The sequence below is a fragment of the Cucurbita moschata genome, unplaced genomic scaffold (genome assembly GCF_002738365.1).
Source record: "Cucurbita moschata cultivar Rifu unplaced genomic scaffold, Cmos_1.0 Cmo_Scf00007, whole genome shotgun sequence".
Classification (NCBI taxonomy): domain Eukaryota; kingdom Viridiplantae; phylum Streptophyta; class Magnoliopsida; order Cucurbitales; family Cucurbitaceae; genus Cucurbita; species Cucurbita moschata.
The window spans coordinates 1,975,633-1,998,472 of record NW_019268523.1 but is presented as its reverse complement, the minus strand read 5'-3'; the positions used below and the strand labels follow the sequence as shown (position 1 = coordinate 1,998,472).

General features: G+C 36.1%; 5 protein-coding genes across 10 annotated transcripts in view; 2 read left to right on the top strand and 3 right to left on the bottom strand.

Moving 5' to 3' along the window:
* Positions 1-3,031, bottom strand: part of LOC111445073 (regulator of nonsense transcripts UPF2-like) — a 16,239-nt gene extending 13,208 nt beyond the window's left edge. The window contains exons 1-3 of the mRNA XM_023083293.1: positions 2,804-3,031; positions 1,555-1,620; positions 1,316-1,403 (exon numbers count right to left, since the gene is read on the bottom strand). Coding sequence (XP_022939061.1) covers positions 1,316-1,403; positions 1,555-1,617 — 151 coding nt within the window. The 5' untranslated portion in view covers positions 1,618-1,620; positions 2,804-3,031. The remainder of the gene's footprint in view (positions 1-1,315; positions 1,404-1,554; positions 1,621-2,803) is intronic.
* A 2,273-nt stretch (positions 3,032-5,304) lies between these two features.
* Positions 5,305-9,184, top strand: LOC111444927 (uncharacterized protein YKR070W-like). The gene is made up of 12 exons (XM_023083069.1): positions 5,305-5,498; positions 5,756-5,868; positions 6,143-6,178; positions 6,270-6,343; positions 6,429-6,469; positions 7,052-7,123; positions 7,220-7,421; positions 7,770-7,865; positions 8,187-8,254; positions 8,514-8,718; positions 8,822-8,905; positions 8,976-9,184. Exons 1-12 carry the CDS (start codon positions 5,320-5,322, stop codon positions 9,036-9,038), a joined length of 1,233 nt encoding a protein of 410 aa, XP_022938837.1. The 5' UTR covers positions 5,305-5,319; the 3' UTR covers positions 9,039-9,184.
* Positions 9,185-9,309: 125 nt separating this feature from the next.
* Positions 9,310-12,223, bottom strand: LOC111444926 (leukotriene A-4 hydrolase homolog). Its single transcript, XM_023083068.1, has 4 exons — positions 11,164-12,223; positions 10,276-10,509; positions 9,859-10,185; positions 9,310-9,761 (listed from the first exon to the last, which is right to left on the bottom strand). The coding sequence occupies exons 1-4, from the start codon at positions 12,145-12,147 to the stop codon at positions 9,465-9,467; spliced, it is 1,842 nt and encodes a 613-aa protein (XP_022938836.1). The 5' UTR covers positions 12,148-12,223; the 3' UTR covers positions 9,310-9,464.
* Positions 12,224-14,175: 1,952 nt separating this feature from the next.
* On the top strand, positions 14,176-16,692 carry LOC111444928 (protein TONNEAU 1b-like). The gene is made up of 8 exons (XM_023083070.1): positions 14,176-14,415; positions 15,004-15,136; positions 15,266-15,354; positions 15,460-15,582; positions 15,846-15,976; positions 16,052-16,077; positions 16,154-16,313; positions 16,432-16,692. The coding sequence occupies exons 1-8, from the start codon at positions 14,329-14,331 to the stop codon at positions 16,481-16,483; spliced, it is 801 nt and encodes a 266-aa protein (XP_022938838.1). The 5' UTR covers positions 14,176-14,328; the 3' UTR covers positions 16,484-16,692.
* On the bottom strand, positions 16,589-21,247 carry LOC111444925 (myosin-9-like). Of its 6 annotated transcripts, XM_023083064.1 has the most exons (7): positions 21,009-21,247; positions 20,683-20,856; positions 20,129-20,420; positions 19,908-20,058; positions 17,850-19,785; positions 17,565-17,771; positions 16,589-17,472 (listed from the first exon to the last, which is right to left on the bottom strand). In XM_023083064.1, the coding sequence occupies exons 3-7, from the start codon at positions 20,253-20,255 to the stop codon at positions 17,155-17,157; spliced, it is 2,739 nt and encodes a 912-aa protein (XP_022938832.1). In that variant the 5' UTR covers positions 20,256-20,420; positions 20,683-20,856; positions 21,009-21,247; the 3' UTR covers positions 16,589-17,154. The 6 variants fall into 6 exon arrangements, with proteins under 6 accessions (XP_022938832.1, XP_022938830.1, XP_022938835.1 ...); XM_023083062.1 differs by lacking the exon at positions 20,683-20,856; XM_023083067.1 differs by lacking the exon at positions 20,683-20,856 and having other exon boundaries at positions 20,150-20,420.
* Between the last annotated feature and the right edge of the window lie 1,593 nt (positions 21,248-22,840).

Here is a 22,840-nt window from a genome sequence, read left to right as displayed (position 1 = left end):
ATTTGGTGAAAAAAAAAAAAAAAAAAAAAAAAAAAAAAATCTCTTCACTTTCCTCAAAGTTGTCATTTATTAAACCATTCTCCATCAGACAAAATGTTGAATTAACTGAACATTGTCTCTTCTGAAGTAGAAAGAGCAACTTATGCTTACTATAAAATTAGTTCCGTTATCAAAAATGGAAGGACAAAGTGAGATGAAAAAACAAAAAAGGAAGTACAATGAGGGAAGCAAAGGCATCCTCCAAAGTCCAAAACCTACAAAAATAAATAAAAAAAAACTCCTTTGAGTTGGTCTTCGTAATGATCAGCGAGGGGTATCATTACAAATGAGTTTTTATCACAACCACCAAATGGCAGATAAAGTTACGATACGTCCCAAAGTTCTATAAAGTTGGTAGCTATTCCTCCACAGTAATATGTCCTTCCCCAACAGAAGAGCCACCACTAAATCCTTCAAACTAAAATAGAAGGTAGATTCTTAAGGACACGTCCCCAAGAATTCCACAGTCAACCAATCTACCAAGCACTTCGACAAGCCTATCTTCAATTATTCACCCCTTAAATATTCCATCAAGCAAGATAGAAATTTTAGCACCACCCCTTTATTCATTTCATCCACTTCTACCCAAGTTTTACCTTACCCACATAAAACTGTCAACAAGGATGAGCCCAAAGTGATTGAGGCTCAAGAGCCATCTTATTGATAAAGTATGTGTTCAGCATGCCTTTTAATCATCAAGAAACTAGCAATAACACATGAAACGGCTGAAGTTGATCGATATTGTCGTCAATTAGAGAGAGAGAGAGAGATTATTGACAATGCAACTTTGGATTTTTAGCAGGAAAAACCTAACATCAACAATTTCTTAAGCATTAGGATCTGGACATTTTTGCGGCTGCAGACTTTCTCCTTGCCCAATCTCCCTTATGACTCTTGAGCCATTCAACAATGCCGAAACCATAAAGTTTCATCATCAGAAGTACCATTAAACCAACATCACCAACTACAACAAGGCTCTTGAATAGCTTCATGAGACCATTAACAAAGCTACACTTTCACCATAGTCAAATTGCAAAATACCATAAATTCAATGGCAGAGGTCACAAAACCTTCAATTTTCTGGAATAATCCTGCCCTCATTCATGAAGGGGTGGTGAGCCTACAAAAGGAACTCTAGGATGGGCGATCGACTCTCAATTCAGTTCACTTGAAGCCATGATATTAAACACTTCATTCGCGAAGTAAAAATTTAGAATTACCATCTAACTCAAATAATAACATGATCATAAAAAAATGCTACAGATAATTCACTAACCAGGCCTCTCTGGATTCAGATTACTTTGTCGTAGAGCCATTTTAGCCTCAAATGACTTTTTAATTTCTTCCTGGCGAGCAGCAGTTTCCTACAAGTAGCAGGGTTGTGAGGATGAAGTTACAAACCATAAATACCACAATATCCAATTACTTATGAGGCAGTTGCAGTGTAAATGAATGGAATAAATAAAAAGCTAATAGAACTAAATGAGAACAATTGAACTTGTACATCAATCTTACCTCATCATCCCTCTTGGGCTGACTTTCACTCACTGGGCGGCCATCATCTTCATGATGGTCCATGTCCTGTGTTGCAATAAACTAATAGATATAAAGATAACTACCACTTTACAAGTTACTTGATATAAATCTGCCAACTGCTCGGTTCTTAATGACAAATACTTTTTGATAGAAAGGATTTACTGACATATAATAAAGCATGGCCAATTGAAAGAACACGTTTAGAGAGTTGGACAAGAAAAATGGAGTGCATAAATTGAAAGGTAAATCACATAATTATCATAATTCACCAACATGGGCAGTTTCAATTTTTCCCCCAACCCAACCCCACCAAGTCCTTGGATGGTAGAAATGATGGTGCTTACACGAGAGGAAGACAACGATAGAAGGGTAGACAATAATGGCTCGTAGCCAGATTATATAATTAAAGTTACACCAGGAAGCTCAGGGAAAGTGAAGATTTGCAGTGGAGTAGAACCCAATACGCCGAGTAGAACCCAGGAAGCTCAAGAGAATAAGGAACCCCAAGAAAACATTTTCGTAAGGCTTTCTAGTTATTTCTCGATGAAATCTAAATTGATTACTTCATAAGAAATTGGTTTTTATCGAATGCTGGAGCTAGAAGAAAGTGGATATGGATTGATAAACACAATTTTTTTAGATTTAAACAGCGTTTTTTAACTGAGAGAGATGGAAAGATTCAGCAAATACAAGTAGTATTAATGAATGAATGACTTTTTTTTTCTTTTTTTTTTTTTAAATTCATCCTTCGAGTTGAGCAACCTTAACTTGCAAAATATTCTTAAAAAAAAAAACATTTAAACCTTGAAGCAAACGGCCCGAGTGAATGAGATTAAAGTAGAGGGACGATCCAGGAGAAGTCGGGAAAGGGAGTAGCGATTCTCGGGGATTATAAGATTCTGCTATCCGATAAAGAATAGAGATTGGCAGCGAGGGAGAATGAAGAGGAGAGCCGAAGGTGAGGATTGAGATTGCAAAGGGTTCAATAGACCAAGGCTTAAAATTGTAATTAAGTCAAACAGAGGACGTATGCTCTTGATCAATACAGCAATAATCCCATACGAACGATGCATTCAAAAGTACCCCACGAAGAAACGAAAAAATTCAACGACATTTCTGTCATCCAAGACCGTAATCGAAAAAAAAAGTGTCCAAAAACGAAATGGTAAGCTAATCCATGATCAAAACCTAGCCTCTTTCAGAAAGAAAGCGAATAAGAACCATGTACCGTTGAATTATTCTGCTGGCGATACGAATGATGGTGCTCACATGAGAGAGAAAAAGACCGCGACGGTAGAAGAGTGGAAAACTAGGGTTTAGCAGCACCAGCAGTTTAGGCACTAACAGTTCCGCCGGCAAATGGAGAGAAAGTGATCGTCGGCAGTGGAGCACAGACGGAGAGACGGTGTGAATTGTGGAACTGAGTACCGAAACGAGGGATTGAAGAACACGCGCGAGAGTGGTTGGGCCACGTTTTATACCGCTTTGTTGGACCATGTTTTACATCGCTTTTTTGGGCTTTGGTTTGGATCCGGGCCCACGAGATGACTTGCTTTTTTTTCCTTTTTTTTTTTTTTTTCTAAAATCATTTTTCCCTGGGTAATTTTTCTTATAGCGAATATCAATATGTACTCCCAATTTTTTAGAATTATATTTTAAAATAAAATCAATAATTATACCGATTAAAATTATATATTTTAATAAGTGGAACAGCTTACTTTAAAATAAGTAGTAATTAAATAAATAGTAGCATTTTATCAATATTGTTTAGCGTTTTCTATTAATTTATAAAGATTCTCTCTGTTTAACTTGATACAATTATTAATTTAAATACATAAATTGATATTAATATTGTTTAATGTTTTATACTAATTTATAAATAATAACGTGATAAATTTTTTATATAAACTAAGAGACATCAATCATACAATATACTTTAAATAAAGATGTGAAGAAAACACTGTTGAAATTATCAAAAGATATTTCAATTAATGTCATAATAAAGTTTCATTATAATAAATTTGGGGTGGATTACAATCTAGAGTAATTTAGAGTTATGGTATTTCATTAATATATTTTAAGACTTTTTATTTACTTTAGGTTACATTTACATAACCGTTAATTATGGTCATAGAGTAAGAATGTTAAAGCTCTTGGAATGCCTAGTTTAATTTTGAGGTTATATAAAGTTATGTATGTTGTATTTGTAAATAGACTTGAAAAACGTAGTATACTTTCCTTTTAACCAATGACTATGTAATTTAGGTTGCATGTAGAATCACTAAAGCTTGACATGATCAATATTGTTTATGGAGTGATTCGAATCTTTAACCAGTGTTATTGGCTTGAGATATTTGACCCAGAAGAATCATTCAATGTAGACATGATCGATGTTGCTTGTGAAGTGATTCGAATCTCAAACAAGTGTTTTTACCTTGAGATATTCGATCAACAAAATAATCCAGATCTTACTCATACTCGTGTAGTAATTATCATGAGCTGATTTTAAGTAAAAATATCTCCAAAATATATCAATTAATTCATGATTATTATATATATATATATATATATTCTTCATTTCCCCCGCTTTGACTAAAAACCTCCAATTCCAAACCATTAACTAAAAATATAATTTTCTATTTCTATATTTTTCTAAACCAAAAATATAAATTATTTCCCACCACTAATTCCATCCCCAAGTTTCATATAAAAAGGAAACTAAATGACAGAACAATAACAAGGCAATAAACGGGTCTTCAAAATAACTGTATCCTCTCAACCAATTTAACGGATCCGATCGATCACCGGCCATGGCGGTTCTCTTCAACAAGTCTCCATCGAGGGCCACAGTCGCCTCCGCGCTGCTGGTAGGTCTAATTCTATGCTCCATTCCGACGATCGCCACGGCCGCCGGTGGTAACCTAAACGGAATGGACTCATCGGGAAACGACAAAGTGTATTCGGTCGGAATGCCGCTTTATAGGGTCAAAGAATCGTCGGGGGACGATAAAATGTTTTTCGTCGGAATGCCGCATTATAAGACTAAAGATGAGCCCAGTGTTCCAATTTCTGACAACACGTTTGAGCCTTCTTCCATTACACCTGCATCTGCCCCGTCGCCGTTGCAGTCGCCTTCGCCGTCGCCGTCGTCATACTGACGAGGAAATTTAAAATCGTCGTTTAATGATTTAAATTTTTTAATTTTTTAGTTTATTTACAATTACGTGATTTAATTGTTTTGTTTTGCAATGATTTTTAAAATTGAAATCGTGATGTGGTATTGTCATGTAAGTTGATTTTTAATAGTCCAAATTCAGCTCACATGTGTCATGTGTCTGATACTTTTTGTAATAACTCAACCTAACTCACATGTATCTTTGTAATAATCCAAATCTAACTCACATGTGTCTTATACTATTTGTAATAGCTCAAATCCAGCTCACATGTGTCTGATACTATTTGTAATAGCCTAAACCTAGCTCATAAAATATTTTAATGAATAAATGAATAATAATTTATTTTGAAAAATCTGCAAGTAGTTTTATGGTTTATAATTGTGTTTATTAAACAGATTTTTGAATAATGATTTAAAATGAAATTACGGAAAAGAACATATTTGAAAAACAAAAAATAAAATTTTAATGTTTTTTAAACTTTTGTTTTTAGATCACAAATTAATTTTTACCAACAATTGATATTTCATGCCATTGAAATCTATCATAAAACATAGACCACTGGTCGCTCATGTGGCGCGCGCCACTCGCAGTCGTAGGCAACAGAACTCGGCGAGGGGGGCTGTTGCGGGGAAATGAGATGAAAATTCTTACTGTCTTCCGAGTTTCTCAAGGAAATATTCGTTCGTTTCAATCTCAGGCTTCTGCTGGTTTCTATTCCTTCTCTCCGATTCAATCTCGACTAGAACGGTTTGTCGTCTTAATCTTACTCTGAATTCTCCGCATTTTAGTTGATTCTTTGGTTAGCTACTTTAAGCGTTGTAAAGGATTATCACAGGATTTTCATAGGATTTAGGGACAAATTCCAGTCCCGTTTTCTTTTTTTTTCCCTCCATTTTCATAGAAATTGACCGTGTTTTATTTATTTGTTGATTAGAAAGATGAAATTTACCATTTATTGCTGTTGATAATGATGATCGAGAAGTGAAAATAGCTTACGATTACAGTTCTTCGTTTGGGATTGCATTTGACATCGATGGAGTTGTTCTAAGGGGCCACCGTCCTATTGGAGGATCTAGCAAAGCTTTGAAGAGATTATATGCGGATTCTACGTCCTCTGGTATCGGTTTATCTAACGAAGTACAATTTTCTTGGTTTATATTCCACACCATCACGAGCACCCTTTCACCTTTTAGTGGAAACAATTGAACAACAGTTTATTTCACTCTTTATCAACAATCCGCCCATTAGTTGATTGCGGAACGGCTAAACTAGACGAACAGCAAGATTTTTCATCTACCTGATTAATCTATATTGCTTTGCTTCATTGTTTTCTGGGCATGGTTCTGTAAATTGACTATGTATCTGATATAATTGATGCTCTTATTCTTTAGGTACTTTGAAAGTTCCTTTTCTTTTCTTGACCAATGGTGAGTTTCCCGTATTCAATATTGAGTGGCCCTTTCTTCATTGTATTCAGTACTGTCTTATAATGGTAAAATTGTTCCTCTTCCTATAAAGGAGGCGGTACTCCAGAATCCAAACGTGCCATTGAATTGAGTGAACTTTTAGGAGTGAATGTCTTGCCTTCTCAGGTAGTTATTTGTGTAGAATGTCTTATAGATTTACTAATTTCGTGCGTTTTATTGTACCTCTCATTTTTCAACACCTTTGATGCAGGTCGTACAGGGTCACTCAAGTTTTAGAAGTTTGTTGAATAGGTAACTTAATAGATATTTGAAGTGTTCTTATTCCCCTCAATATCGATACTTTTGAAGTAGACAAGGTTGTACATCAAAATGAAAGAATAAGAACGTTAACTTGCAGGAGATTTCCTCGTATGGATAGTTAGCTTTCTGAAGTGATATAGCCTTTTTCATCCCCATTCTAAAAAGGAAAATGAAAGACCATTTGAAGGTTGTTTTGAGATTAACATGAAAATGGTGAGAGTAAGTGTAACGGCCCAGATCCACCGCTAGCAGATATTGTCCTCTTTGGGCTTTCCCTCAAGGCTTTAAAACACATCTGCTAGGGGAAGGTTTCCACACCCTTGTTTTGTTCTCCTCCCCAACCAATGTGAGACATAACCAATGTGAGACATCACAGTGAGCTTTGGATCTTCTCCTAAATTACTGATGCTTTGAAAGAGATACCTTAGGGACTTGGCCGATAAGTTTTGTGAGCTCTTCCTATATCCACCTGCTTTAAACTCACAAATTTTGGATAAACTAAGGTTTTGTTAATGATATTTTGCATCATGTTTCTTATTAACGTTGGTATTTAGCTGATTTCTTTTATCTCAGTTTTGAGAACGAACTTATTATTGCGACTGGGAAAGGGCAGCCAGCTCTTGTTATGTCTGAGTATGGTTTCAAGTAAGCTCTAAGCCATATTTCTTGGTTTAACTTTCGTCCATTTTCATTCAGAGCTTGTTGGATCACGTATGTATGCTTTTTTCTATACCTTAACAGAAAAGTTTTCTCCCTCGATGAGTACGCTTCCTTCTTTGAGAATATTGATCCTGTATCCCAGTACAAGAACTGGACATCCCAACAAGCTTTTGATTCGACCTGCAACCCCGAGAAGTTGATGAGAAAGCAGAGTGTGTTATCAGAAAGAGTGAAGGCAGCTTTTGTTGTTAGTGATCCTGTTGATTGGGGCCGGGATATCCAAGTATTCATTCTCTCCCTTTTATTCTTTGACTTGCTGAGTTGCTGATTGCATATCCTTCAACTCATCAATTGATTTTATCTTCAACAATTTTTTTTCAACCTTTTCGGTTGTCGAAATTGCGAGATTTTAAGGCCAAATTTTAACCAACGCCGATTTGTTTCCTTTGTAAGTTTGATTCCCATCTTTCCTTTTCCCTTTTGAGCTTCCTTGACCAGGTTTTCCACTAAGGTTCAGATTCAACGCAATTAGATTGAAATCCAACTTTGCATTCAGCCCCTCTTCTTGATGCTGACATCTTGATAATATCCATTCTTGCAAAAGCTTCAAACTCATTGATGAATGAATTAGGTTCTATGTGATGTTTTAAGATCTGGAGGCCTTCCAGGACAGGAGAATGGGAATCAAGTGCCTTTATATTTTGCTGCAGATGATTTTGAATATCAGGTTAGTTTCAATGGTTCTTTAAGCTATGAATTACTCATGTAAACAACACAAATAGTTTTAGAATAGTTCTAGCTTACGCCTGCAGTTTCTACCAACAAAGGGTCACATAGTTCTCCATTTCAACGTATAGAGGTGGAGATTCGAATCTCTAACCTTTTTTTATCGAGAATGTCGAGAATATATATCTTGCTCATGTTGTCAAGGTCACAATCTTAGTAGTGTCATGCAATTGTTTGCTATTTCTTTTACTTGCATCTCCATTGCTTTATGGCTGCAACTGCCAGCAAAATTGAGAATGTACCGATTTGGTTTTTCATGCAGGCTGCATTTCCTTTGAAGCGGCTTGGGATAGGCGCCTTTAAAATTGCACTAGAAAGTATATTTAATAGGTAAAGCTCCCATCTTGTGTCAAAATTTCCTCCATTTGATGCTTAAAACTCAGAAAACAAGATGTCAACATTTTGGTCCATTTTCCTTTTTGGTTCATATGTGAGATTATTCTCTCTTTACATTCACTCACAAACTGTTCTATAATTTTTGCTGGTTTTTCAATAGCATTCAGACAGCAGCCAATCAGAAGCTAATCTTTTGTGTTACAGTTATTACTATTCTAAGCATTCGTTAAAACAGCTTGATCTTGATTCACAGGATTCACCATAGACCTCTCGAGTATGTATCTTACGGGAAACCAAATCCTCTTGTGTTTAAGAATGTTGAAACTGTGTTGAGACAGATTCTCTCATCTCACTGTGATGATCATTTTGTGAACAAAGAAGATGTTGAGTTTAATGGTTTTAGAACATTTTATATGATTGGTGACAATCCCGTGGTAGACATCAAAGGTGCACGAGAGGTTCGCATTTTTTATCCTTATAATTTCATCATCTTATCGGCATTGTAATATGTCGACATCGGAAAATCAGCTATTACCGTTCGATATCGATTTGTGATTTCAGGCAGGACGGCCTTGGTTTTCTATTTTAACAAGGACAGGAGTTTTCAGGGGCGAAGAAAACCACGTCGAGTTTCCAGCTGATCTTGTAAGTAGAAAGTTGATGATACATAATGAAATTAAGACTCGCTCTCAAGTTTCTACTTCGATTCATGCAGGTCGTTAATACCGTCGAAGAAGCAGTGGAGTATATTTTGGAGTCCGAATGCATTTCTTCTTAATGCCTTTTGCTCTACCTAACAATGATCTCTCTCTTTTCATCCTAATTCGTTCTGTTGGTATATGCAATATCTGAAATGCAGAATGACATACAAATTCAACAAGTGCAAAGAAGTCGAGCAATGATCAAAGTGAGTATTTAAACTTTATAATTTTTGTGATAATATGATATTCCATTGCTATTTCACTTTTACTCATTCTTTTAGTCTTCTTCCATAGATCAATTTAAAGGTGTTAGGAAGTTAGTATTTAAGCAGTCGTCTTCCATAGATCTATTTAAAGTCACCTCTTTTTTCATTCTCTTCGTACTCAAAAGTTATTAAGATTTCCACAAGCTGGGAAAATAGTTTGCCGGAGAGGCTTAGACCACAATGCTAGAGAGACTCCTCCAAACATTAATGGTAGGTGACAAATTAAGGTTCCAATACTTACATGTTCTTGGAGAAGATGGCCTCAACAACCCTTTGAGCGATCGGGTGATAACTCTCACGGGCTTCGGAATATATCCTCTTTGCCAAAATCTTATCCTCTTCCATCCCGGAACCTTGTGTAAGAGCATTGTAGAGTGGGCGGAGGTACTTCATTCTCCCAACTTCCTTCAAAGTTTTCTCGACCTCAACATAACAATCTCGGAACTTTGACGAAATTGCGAGTTGAAGAAATGCAACTTTGATCTCATAATCCTTTGATTCCGAGAGTCTATAACGGGCATCTAGCGCTTGGATCTACACATTCATAGTTCGTTAGTTAAGACATCTCAATCATTTCTTAGAAGTCATACGCATAGAGATATATAAACATATTGATCCGAAAAATTAGTACCTGGGAGGCTTCAACAGATTTAGGCAGATTCTCCAAGTAGAGCTCCCATTCTTGCCCTCCCCAATCAGCAGTTTCATCTTCCCTCGGCATTTTACCAAGCTTAAAGTCATTAGCTAGCGACAGGATCTTTGTGTACAAATTAGAAACGGGCTCATAAGCATCTGGAGGGATACCAGTGCCTTCAGTCCACAGTTCCAAATCTATTTCTTTCTCAATTCCAGGGAGGTTTGCTTTCAAGAAATCAAGAAACGTTTCGGTATCAATCGACTTAAATTTAAACGTTTCGATATATTTCTTCAGGAATTCATCAAATTTGAGCCTGCCCACCTAAACATTCAGAGGAGAAATATCAGGACAAATACTAACATTAAAAAATAAAAGTTCGATATCATTCGAATAAAAAAAAATTTAACATACCTGGCGTTCGATACGCCATAGGAACTGAAAACCCTTCTCGTAAGGTATTTGAGAATACACATCATCTGGATCCACGCCCTCTTGATTCGTCTTTAGCTTCGTAAATTCCAGATTATCCTTAAATCTTTCAACATCATCTTTCCAACCGTTCCAACCAATTCCAATATTGAGAGTAGCTGCATCCTCCCCTTGCACAACCTCAACAATTCTCCTTTCTGCATATGTTGTAAAACCCTGTGGCCATCCGTGAAGAAAGTAAACTTCCATTAGAAGAAGGAAAGAGGAATAAAAAGGCCTCTTAATAGTCAAAACAACGTGATAGAGTTCTTCTATGTGAGTCTCACGTTGATTGAAGAGGGGAAGGAAGCATTTCTTATAAGGGTGTGGAAACCTCTTCCTCTTCTTACCCAACACGTTTTAAAATCGTGAGGCTGACAGCAATATGTAACGGGTCAAAACAGACAATATTTGCTAGTGGTGGAGTTGGGCCGTTACATTCTAACCTTATGGGGAGAGTTGAATCCTTTTACCATAAACGTATATACCCAAAACTAGGATTTTCTGATCTATCCATCCAAAATTATCACAAGAACAAAATTGAGTTTCCTTAAACTCACATAGTTTGACCATATTCTCCCAAACCTTCTTCGCTAAGAAATGGCAAGACAGTGAATAATGCGATCATCTAACTCTAAATCTCTAAAACCTCAGTTAGGGTACCATGATAATCGAACCAGACACTAAAATCAAACACAAATCACTTCTTGCTAGAATCTTATCATCAGTGATTAGCACAGAACAGAACAAATCCGAGTTGATTTGGCTAAAATTGCAACGAAATTAGCAAACAAAAAAGAAAATGTACAATTCATGGCAGAAGTACGGTACCTCGTTCAACCAAAAATGTTCGTTGTTTTTGTTAGTGATGAGGTTCCCAGTCCAGCTATGAGCAAGCTCATGAGCAACCACATGCGCCCCCGTAGAATCCCCCTTTATCACCGTCGGTGTCAAGAACACCATCTTCGGATTTTCCATCCCACCGTAAGGAAAGCTCGGAGGTAACACTAGCAGATCAAATCGCTCCCAATCGTACGGTCCAAATAACTTCTCACCTTGCCTCATCATGTCCTCTGTCCCTGCAAATTCTCTCGCTGCAGCATCGAGCACCGACGGCACCGATTCCGCATAAACCCTAGTCCTCGGTCCCACTTCCTTGAACGCAATCTCTCCAACGGCAAAAGCGAACAAATACGGCGGAATCGGCTGCTCCATCACAAACTCCTCCACCACTCTCCCTTCTCCGCTCCATAGCAAATCAACCCCTCCGCCCAACATCGAACCCTCACCAGCACCCGGCGGGCGACGCTCCACACTCCGCGCGGCCATCACCGCCGATAGTTGACGGGGAATATTCAAACGCGCAGAGAAACACACACGCGCCGCTGGAGTGTCCTGGCAGGGGAAAATCGAACGAGCATGAATAGCCTGACACTGTGTGTAAACAAACGGATGCGTCTTGTTGAAAGTCTGGGGAGGAGTCATCCATTGCAAAGCCGAGCATGAAGGAGCAGTACTGTAAATCACAAGAAAAGAGGACTGACCAGAGAGCGAAACGGAGACAAGAGAACCTTTGATGGAATCGGGAGGAGAAATTGAGAACGGAATCGGAGCCTGTGACTGAGGGTCAAGAACGGAGTGAATGATAAGAGAACGAGCATCGAGGGAGAGAGGACCAGAGTGCGAAGTCGAGAGAGAAATTAGGGCAGAAGCATGAATGGTGGTGGAAGGAAAATCGAAGAACAGAGAGAGGGAAATGTGGACAGTTAGAGGGTGGGAAGAATCAGTGTAAGAGTGTGGGTCTACGGGCGCCATTGACGAACAACAAGAACCAAAATGGGTTTATGTCTTTATGAGTTACAGAGGTTGGAGCCGCCGGTTTTTATAAGGACGGCCAAGAACCACATGGCTCGGATCATTACTCCCCCACTATTTTATTATATTATTTAATATTACTTAATTAATTAATTAATTATGATTATAATACATTTTGGTAAATAATTAATTTAATAATTTTTTTTGTCAAAATAAATTAAATAAATATTTATTCTTTATAATTAAATAGTTCATTATATTAATTTTGTAAGCAATTGAGTTATTCAAAATAAAATGAAAGAGATGTAATTAGAATTTTATATAAATAAATAATATTTTTTAGTTCTCATAATTAATTTAATAATTTTATTACACTAGTTAACCTTAAATAATTAATTGTATTTAGTTTGTAATTTTTATTTTTTATTAACAAATATATTAATATAATTTAAATTTTAGCTGTTTGAGTTTATTTAGTAGTTAATATTCGTAATTATTTTTAAGTAAATGATTTGTAACAAAGAACAATAATAAGCATAAATGATCAACAAAAAAAAACATGTTTTAAAAAAAATAAAATAATAATTAACAAATTAATAAAAGTTTTAATTTTAAACACTCAATTATTTTCTTTTTATTTAGTTTAAATATTAATACAATTAACTAAAATTGTTAATAAAAAAGATGGTGTAAAACAAAAAATAATTAAAAGCGTGACATTCATTGATATACTAAGAATATAAATTGTGTTTTAAAAGTTGTTTACATTAAATATTACAAAGAAAACGCATGCGAAAGAATAAAGATTAATGGAACTAAAAAAATAAAATAAAATGAATAATTGTGCTTTATTTCATTTATCATTTGAGGTTTTTCTTCCTTTACACTTTATTCCATTATGCTAAACAACGAGCATATCGAATCTTTTTGATCTTGTAGTGATTTAATGATTTTTAAATTGTACCAATAAAAATGTTTTATGTTAAAAAAAAAATTAATCAGACAAATTAGAGACATAAAAATTAATGTGACTATCGATATATTAAGTTTAAAATATTTATTTGACATTATTGACATCATTAATCATGTGATATGACGGTTAATGCATGAAAACTAATAATAATAATAATAATTATTATTATTATTAATATTATTATTATTTGTAATTTTATGGTAAATTAGAGAGGGGTAAATGTATTAAAATGATAATAATCTTAAAAATAAGATAACTAAGAAACGCACAAAAAAAAAAAAAAGTTTTATTTATATCCATAAGGTGCACATTCATTTTTGGTTGCTCGATCGGTAAGAATTCCAAGATTACACGTGTTTTACTCTTAACAATTTTATGTTAAATGACCCGTTAAGAAATTTTATAAGATCCATTTGAGCGATTACAAAATATACTGAAGTTATTTGTGCTAATATGTGGGGATAATTTTTGCTCTTAGAAGCGACGAGTAATTAACATGACCGTGCACGAGAATATCGAGACACATAGGTTTCGAATTCTAATCTAGATTATGGGTACAAGTCATTATACTTTTTTTCTAAGATTGAAAATTATTGTCTTTTATTCCATACCGTCGTTATTATTTTGACTAAATTTTAAGTTTATGATTGTTTTTTAGTCTCACATCTTTTAAATTATAAAGTTAATTGGTAACATTTTTTATTTTTTTAACATAAACTTATAATTTAGGCACTAAAATTTTCAAATTTTTAACATAAACTTTCAAATTTGGAGTTGTACTGAATTAATGCTATGAAAATTTAAATGAATGGTTGAATATACCTAAAAAAAAAAAGAAAAAAGGAATTGTAGTAGTGGGCTTGAGGCCCACGGCCCAAATGACTAGGTTGGAATGGGCTTGAGGCCCACGGCCCAAAATACTAAGGAGGAATGGGCTTGAGGCCCACGGCTCAAATGACTAAGGAGGAATGACCCAGGTTAGCCGAGCGTCGAGGAAACTGCAGCCTCCAACGGAGCCCACGGCTCCCATAACAGCGACGATCACGATTTCTCGATTCATTTTGACGCTCTTTTGCCATGCTTCGCTTTCACCTTCTATTTCTGCTCCCTTTCATGCCCACTTCCCCGTAGTTGATGTTCTTACCCGCCATCACGCAGAGCTCAGGAAAACCGTCACAGCGTAGCGAAGGCCCGAGGAGTAGACAAAGATGGACGATTATACGAGAGAAATGATGGACTTGAAGACTCTCGTCACTCGGACTCTCGAGAAGAAGGGTGTCCTCGCCAAGATCCGTGTAATTCTTTTGAATTTTCATCGCGTTCTTGAATTTTATGTTGTTCTTTCGTTCAGATTTTGTCCTCTTTCGGCATATATTAGATCTTCCACTGTTTTTCTTTCTACTGGATTTCTTGGATTTTTGGTGTGCTTGTGCTGTTGATCGGTCAGGACTCAGAATGCGGTAGGTTGAAGCTAGGGTTTTGTTTCTTCGTTCAGATTTAGGAAGAATTAGGACGGAGGAGAGTGAATCTCTCTCTCTCTCTCTCACTCTTTCACTCTCGCTCTCTCTAGTTTGAAGCTGGTTGGAGTTGGAATGAAATTACTTTGAAATTTGAGTCATCCTCCCAAGTTTTCAGCGATATCATATGAATCGATCCAAGGTTTTTGCGCTCTCGGTTGTCTTGGTGGAATTGGACTTTTCGTTATTCATGGGTGTTCTGGGAGCCCTTGGATGTTTGACTGGTTTCTGTCATACGCGTCCATTATTATTCCTTTCCTTATATTCAAGCAATTTTGTTCTCTGTCTTGAATTCTCACTAACATTTTCCGCTTCAGTTGGCCTTTCCATGTAACAAATCATTCACCCGCTCCTTTTTTTCGCCAGGCTGAACTTAGAGCCAGTGTGTTTGAGGCAATTGAAGAAGAGGATCGTGTTATTGACAAAGATGAAGGCTTGCCACCTGCATTACTTGGTAGTTGCAATGATCGAGCAAAGCAGCTTCACGCTTCACCATCAGGTTCGATTACAAATAAAATAAAAAATAATCTATGAAAGTTTGGTTCCCTCAATGAAAATTTTGTTCTTTTTGATCCACGGATTCACCTTATGCAATTTATCTATCCACATTTTGATATCTTAATTGCAGGGGGTCTGCTTACTGCTCTAATTTGTGAATATTTGGATTGGGCTCAGCTAAACCACACTCTAAAAGTTTATCTCCCAGAGTGCAATATGGTAACCTAGCACACTGCCCCTTCATGTCCACCAAGTTCTCCAACACCCGAAAAAATATAACGATACAAAAAGTTATATGAAGTCTAATGTCTTTTAATTCTGCAGCAAAAGGATTCTTGGAAAGCTGAATTGAAGGAATTTAGTATTAAAAACGGATATGATCTTAACAGAAATGGAGATAGTGGACCGTTGCTCTTGGATGTTCTTGAGGGATTCTTGAAGTTTGAGGTTGGTTGGATCTCTAAACAGTTTAATTTTTGAGATGTGCTATTTTTCTTAACACTCCTGCTGTCTCAAGTGTTCGCAAACTACTTACATGTATATTTTTTGTTTGTAACCGATGTTAGCAAATTAATGCGTTAGAAAGATGTTCGTATTTTTTTTTGTTCATTTGTACCTTAACCATGGTCTTCAAAAGTGATCTTCCTTCTCTTTTATTTGTTTTTGCTGGCAACTTCTTGACATTTTACTCATTTCTTATAAAAAATCAGAATTTATCTCAAACACGGGGTCCTGGAAGGAGAATAACCACTTCAGAATCTGATTCAATGTCCAGTCACGAGTCTCGAAACAGTCGGAGACCTTCTTCATCTGTTGTTGGGGGATTACCTCCGATAGGAAGGTGGTAAACACATGTCTGAACTAATAATATAGCTTCATTTTGGTCATCCCTAACTTTGTTGTCTGTTTATGTCAGGTCTGGTGCTGGTTCACAGGCATCTGGTAAGTCATGTAGCCTTTTCTTATTTAATTATCTGCTTCCTCTTCTCTGTTCATGTGATGATCTTAGCCTTTTCAGATAGCAGGAGGGTAGGATCTTCTTTGTCTGGTTATCGAAAAGATGAATACAGTTGGCGATACGATGGGAATGACCTTCCCGAGGATGTTATGAGAACCTCAGCCGCATTGGAAAACCTGCAACTGGATCGAAAAGCTAGAAATCTAACCTCGTCTTGGCGGTATGTTTTGACCATGAACAAACAAGTAGTAAGGAGTTACCTTACTGCTTGATTTTTTTCAATTATAACTCAGATTAACTTCAAAATGGGATTGAACTCTTTCTCGTTTCCGTTGCAGACATGGGGGAGACGGTATCGGTGAGGATGATAGCAGAGGTGAACATATGTAACATCAAAATCGTTGTAGTGTATTTCTTAACCTGTCCACATTAATCCATGGTAGTGTTGATGTTGAAGATTATGTACCTTGCTTTTGTTTTGAGCATTTTTTTTCGCTTCTCAATTCTTCTTACAAACTCTCAAGCCCTGCTGTAGTTTTCGATATATTCGTGTGATATGAGAATGAAAATAGAGGCATTCGTCAATCTTTGCGAGGTCATACGAATAGTGTTTGTACTCGGTATCATAATCGCTTTGCCTCCTTACCTATGGATTTCAAGTTCCAATCAATAGCGTTATCAATTGAATGTTTCATTTGCTAGTAATCGTGTATTTTGAAATTTTGTTCACAATATTAACATTTGATGGGTTCTTACACACAAATATTATAATTACATTCAGAATCTTCTCCACGGTTCTATCTATATATATATATATATCTATCACTAACAGAAACTCCTCAGATTGTCATTTAAAACCACTACACACTCCGAATCACAAAAACAAAATAAAAAAGAAAAATGGTGGAGAAGAAGATTCAAACTGAAAAGAGCCAGAAAAAATAGAAGAAAAATCACGAGGGAGGCAAGATGAACAGCACCTTGAAAAAAATGACTATGAACTATGAACTATGAACAGTGAGATCATCTAATTAAAATAGTAAAGCCTGATTCTCTTGCTATCATCGTATGAGAAATTCGTCTGTGGATTCAATATTACCAAGAAGGTCAAAAGATTTGTTTCTCAAGGAGTCTTTGAGGATTGTAATCTGACCTTCCCTGAGAAGAATGTCTTCCTCAAGTGTTTCAATCTTCTTTTTCAATAGATTCACCTCCGAGTTTAGTAACATATTCTCTTCACTGTATTGTTTCACTTTGTCCCACATAATATCTCTTTCCTCTGAAATCTTTGGCATAGTTCCCTTAATGATTGCCAATTCTGTAGTCGATTCTTCAAGGTCATTTTGTAACCGGTTCACATTCTCATTCCTTTTCAAAATCTGTAACGAATTTGGATTATTAAACCCAAAGATTCATTCATTCATTACAGGAACCAAACCAAGGTTATTTGTGTATGAAAATGGAGAATTACCTGGAGTTCTTGATCCTTTAGCTTGTGTGTAATGCAGGATATGCTGTCTTGTGCACTTTGCACCTCGCATCTAAGAATGTGGTTGGCTCTAGCTGCCGTTGCAATCTCAGCTTGCAGCTGCTCAATTTCTAGCTCCTTAGAGTAAAGCTTCTCTCTCAACAGACTCGTTAGTAACCTTTCTGTTCTAAGCTCATATTTTACAACATGCTGCAAGAGAAAAAAAATATTTTAAGAAACTAAATTGACATTAGGGATGATCGGTACTAGATTCAGTTGAATGATTACCTCTGAAGCATCACAATCTAATTGCATCGACTCATCTTCATCATTGTATAGATTGGATTTCTTATACAATAATGAAGATGCTATCTTTAAACTTCGTTTTAAGCTTTCAGTTCCCCGCTTTAGTCCTTGAACTTTCATCTCAGATTCAATCAAATATAGCCCATCCAAATTGTTCTTCACCCCTTCCATTCCCTGCATTCTCTCTTTCATGAACTCAAAGAATTCTGCACATAGCTGGGAGCCTTCATTCAACAATGTTAGCCCTTGACGTTGTAGACAATCAACACGTGCTAACATTTCCTCATCAAGCTTGATGGTTAAAGCACCATTGTCTTTCCCATTGTGCTTTAAGCGGTTGAATATGTTTATATTCTCGTGCCGAAGGGAATCGATTTCGAACCTGCAAGATTCTAATTCCCTTCTCAATCCTAATTCCACTTCAGTTAACCTTATCTGTTCCATCTGCAATTTCGCCACATGCTTGTCGAACCTTTCGATTTCTGTGTTCTTCCCTAATTCGCAAGTAAACCGTTCCTGCAATCCATTGATTGTTTTCTGCTGGTCACAGCAGGTCCTCGTTAGCCTCGTTGTCGTTTTATACAACTCCTTGCATTCCTTATCCTTTTCCTCAAAATTTCTCTTAAAGGATTCTCTATCTTCTTTAGCAGTTTTGTACTTATCCTGCAAGTTGGAGAGATTCCGAGTCAAAACTTGGTTTTCGTCCCGTAATTTATCTACCATTACAGTCAGGTCCTTAGCCTTCTGCTCTGAATTTGATATTATGCATTTATTCTCTGTGTCCCTCTCATTAATGAGAGAAACTTCCCTTTGTAGAGATACATTCTGCTCGGCTAGCTCCCGAACTCTTTGACGTAGCCTTTGTTCTTCCAATTGGTACTTTTCTAGCTTTAATGACCAGTCGCTGGACCTTCTATCAAGCTCTTTCTCCAGTTCTGTTTGCAATTCAATCTTTTCTCTGTCCAGTTTCTTAGTTTGAGAATCCAATATTTCCTTTGCCAGTCTCAGCTCTTCTTTTGCAGAAGCCCTTTCAGTAATTTGGGACTGTAGAAGACTTAAAATCTCAAGTGCTAAGCTCATTTTCTCCTCATTAATGTGTCTGATTGTCTGAATCAAACCTGAAACTCCTGTCCTCTGTTGAAGATAGCTTTCCCGGTCGCGTTCTTCTCCGAAAAGCATGACTCTCTCCTTTGCCACCTTGATTCTCCTCTTGAGTTCCACATCCATATCCTCTTCAGTTTCAACAAGGTTTAACACTTCACTATGATTTCTTAAGTTTTGTCTATCTACACCAGAGCCCTCCACATTATTTCTATTAATGGCTTCAAACGGTTCATTTACCGAATAGACTTTCTGGGGAATCACATTCGCATTAGAACCATAACGTTCATTAGAGGATCTATCGTGTATATCTCCGACAGTGATTGGATTTGTTGTAGGAATCCCATGAGATTGAGAGAGTCTCTCAATTACATTCTTCGCTATGGTTCTTGGAGATTCGTTCCCCAATCCATTTTCGGCATACTTCGAAGGAAATAAATGATAATTCGATCTTGGAAATTCTTCAAATGGCTGACTTGTTGTCTTCTCATCGATAACATATTTTGGCGAAGTGGGTGCCGTACATCGACCTTGTGGGGGGCGCCTCCTACTACCATTTCTAGGGTGATTTCTTGAAGGAATACTCTTTTGGGGCTTGCTTGATTCTGCCTGTTGCTCACCATCATCAATATATCGGTCCAAGATTTTACTTGAGACGTTACTAGAGGAAGTGGAAGAATTTCCTGAAGAATCACAATAACTTCGGCATGAAGCAGCAGATGCAGAACAAGACCTCCCTGGTACACCTCCATAATCATTATATAGCATCTCCAATTTCTTTGCCCTACACTGTCTTCTTAATGGTGGGGTTTGACAGCTAGCAATACCATGGGCCAGATAAATCAGTTTTAAGCATTGAACATTCGATCAAGAAGGATTAACTTGAATGGCAACAAATTCTCGTCTTGTTCTTAAAATAATGACTGGTTTAAGCCTTACCGGTTTGAATGTTCACATTGCTGATCTGAAGAACCAATGAAGTTACCATACAGAGATCTATTTTTATTCTTTGAACCAGAAGAACTTTTATGCTTCCCACCATCAAGCAATGATGCTGAAGACAGCGAGCGACTTCTTCTAAGACCAGTACCTGCATTCATTCAGTTCATCAATATCAGGTTTGTTCTATCATAATTTGGAAGTGAAGCTCTTCTAGCTACCTGCAACATTGTCCAACCCACCTTCAAATGGATTATCTGTGAAATCTTGTTTTTCTGTTTTTGATGGAGAAGCATCAGTACTGCCGTGGCTAGGTGCTGAAGTTCTGAAAAAGAACAACTTCTTCATTGTGTGAACTCTACACCTGATTTACTATAACCGGTGAAGTCTATGGATACTTGATCCCTGCTCTTCGCTACTAAGCTTTCCACAAATGGTAAAAGGATTCACTTTTAACGGGAACAAAGAACCATGGAAGCAAAGCATTCATCATACGCAGAAATGTCATATAATCTGAAAAAATGCCAGAAATCCAGAAATCCACATTCATAGAAAACCTAATAACAAGTTAAAAAATAAGCTGAAAAAATTCCAGAAATCCACATTCTGAAAGTAATGTTCTTATGTAATAATGTATTGACTGAAAATCCAAAAGAATACAATGAATTAGGCAACCATAATCAAGCTACGAACAAGAATTTGCAAGAATAAAAGGAAAAATGAATTACAAACGAGGAAACTCGGAAATTTCATATAATCGGCGCTAACCATTAACCTGTTAATTTTCACGCCCTCCGATTGTGAAAATTACAGAGAAAAGAAAAAAGCTAATGGCCTAAAAGCTCGTTCAAAAGCAAAAACAACCAGCCTTCAGACGAAGCGAAGTTTTATACTCAAAATATGAACAGACGCACAAAATTCCAACTCCGATTCCTTCCTTCTCCTCAAACTGAAAATAAAGTACCAACATCCATATTATCAATCAATCCGCACCACTACTCCTCACCAAATAATCAAAATCAACAATCAACAGTAAGCTAACGCGAAATACTACATGATTAGTCGACAATTTCAAAACAAGAACAAGAGTCAGCGACTTACCAAGGGAAGAACAGTAAGATTCCGCAGAGCAATAAATTCCTAATTCGAAGGAGAAAGGATTAAAAAGCGCTGGCGAGAAAAATAGTTCAAGCCGAAAAGTTGCCGGCGACGGCGATAGTGGAAGTAAAAAAGAGAGAAAAGCAGCGGAGTTGAAGGAGGAGCGAGGGAAAATGGGAAGAACGAATAAAAGGAAATGGTTCCTTTCTGGGGATTTGAAAATGGGAAGGGTAATTACGTCAAATCAGAATGATTCAAAAGTTTCAGTTACGCTCATTGATTGTTGATATATATAGCACGCACCAGGCGCGGGCGTTTATGTGGGAATAATCCTCTGCTTTCGATTACACTGTAGCCTCTCATTTATTTTAGAAATAATTACATTTTTATTCCTAATATTTTATTTTCTTCATTAATTATTAGTGGAAAGCTAACGTGAAAATAAAATATTTATTAATATATATATATAACTTCAAAAGTGCTAAAAATAATATTTTAATAAAATTTTTAATTATTATGTTTTAGTTGCATGAGATTTAGATTTAAATATCATTTCATATTTAAATAAAATTTATGAGTTTTATGAGAAAAATGAAGAAAAATATGTATATATCTGGCGACGGGGTGAAGTGAATTTTTCTCATGACTCGATCTAAATGGGCTCCTCCATGTCAAGTGACGGATTCAAGCTAGATTTTAAAGTTATGGGTTCATTTTGTCAAGATCGTTTGACTATGCCCTAATATTCTCTACTTATTATTCACCTTTGTCGGTTTCAAGTATGGTCAGCTCATCGAGAGGATCGCTCTCTTAGTTCGATTTTTTTTATGGAAAGTTACAACATTCTTAATTATGGTAAGAGTTACGACAATCATGGTGTGAAAAATACTTGAAATTACATATATAATAAAAAAAATTATATATATATTTTAGGTCGTAATAAATTAATTAAATATTAAAATCAATAATTAATAATTACATGATTTTATTATCTAAATGATTAATACCTTCAATAATTAATTTTTAAAACTTTCACTAGAATAATTTAATGTATTGAAAACAGCTTATTTATTAAAAAGTATTAACAAATTGACTCTGAAGTTTATTATTAAGTTATGACATCAAATTTAATAATATAATATGTTTATTATAAAAATAAATAAATAAATAAACTCCTTTTTATAAAAAGAAAATCAATTTACAACCAAAAAGATAGGACATCCACAGGCCATGTAATTATAACCACAACATTAAATGAAAAATAGAAAATTAATACAAATATTTTAAAACAATTTAAGACGGCCGCTTGGGATCTTGTACAGTTGTTTAATTTTGTTATTAAAAAGGAAAAAAAAAAAAAACAGTTGTATAAATAATTAATAATCAATCAAATCCTTTCACATTCTTCAATGATGGATAGCATTGCCGTTGTTTGATTGTACTAATTAAATTGCCCATAAATATTTTAAATAAATTTTACAAATATTTAAAATAGTAAATTATCAATTTATGATCACGACTTCTAATGCTCAAGCTGTTCGTTCCTCTCTGGGGTCGATACTCCATTCTACTTTCTAAGCAAACCCACTTGACCTTTGTCAAGTAGGCCATATGGATGGGGTGGGTCTTCTTCGACTAATGATACCTCGATCTCGAAGCCTTTGAAGTATTTTTTTGATAAGCGCCTCGACATGTCAACTTAGTTATCCTCATTAAACCACTTACCTAATGTCTAGCTTCTCGGCAGTAGAGAGTTTCTTTTCCTCCATATCAATGAAGAAGGGAGAAGTGTATTCTTTCGAATCCCGAAAGCGATGCATATGCCCATTCTCCTT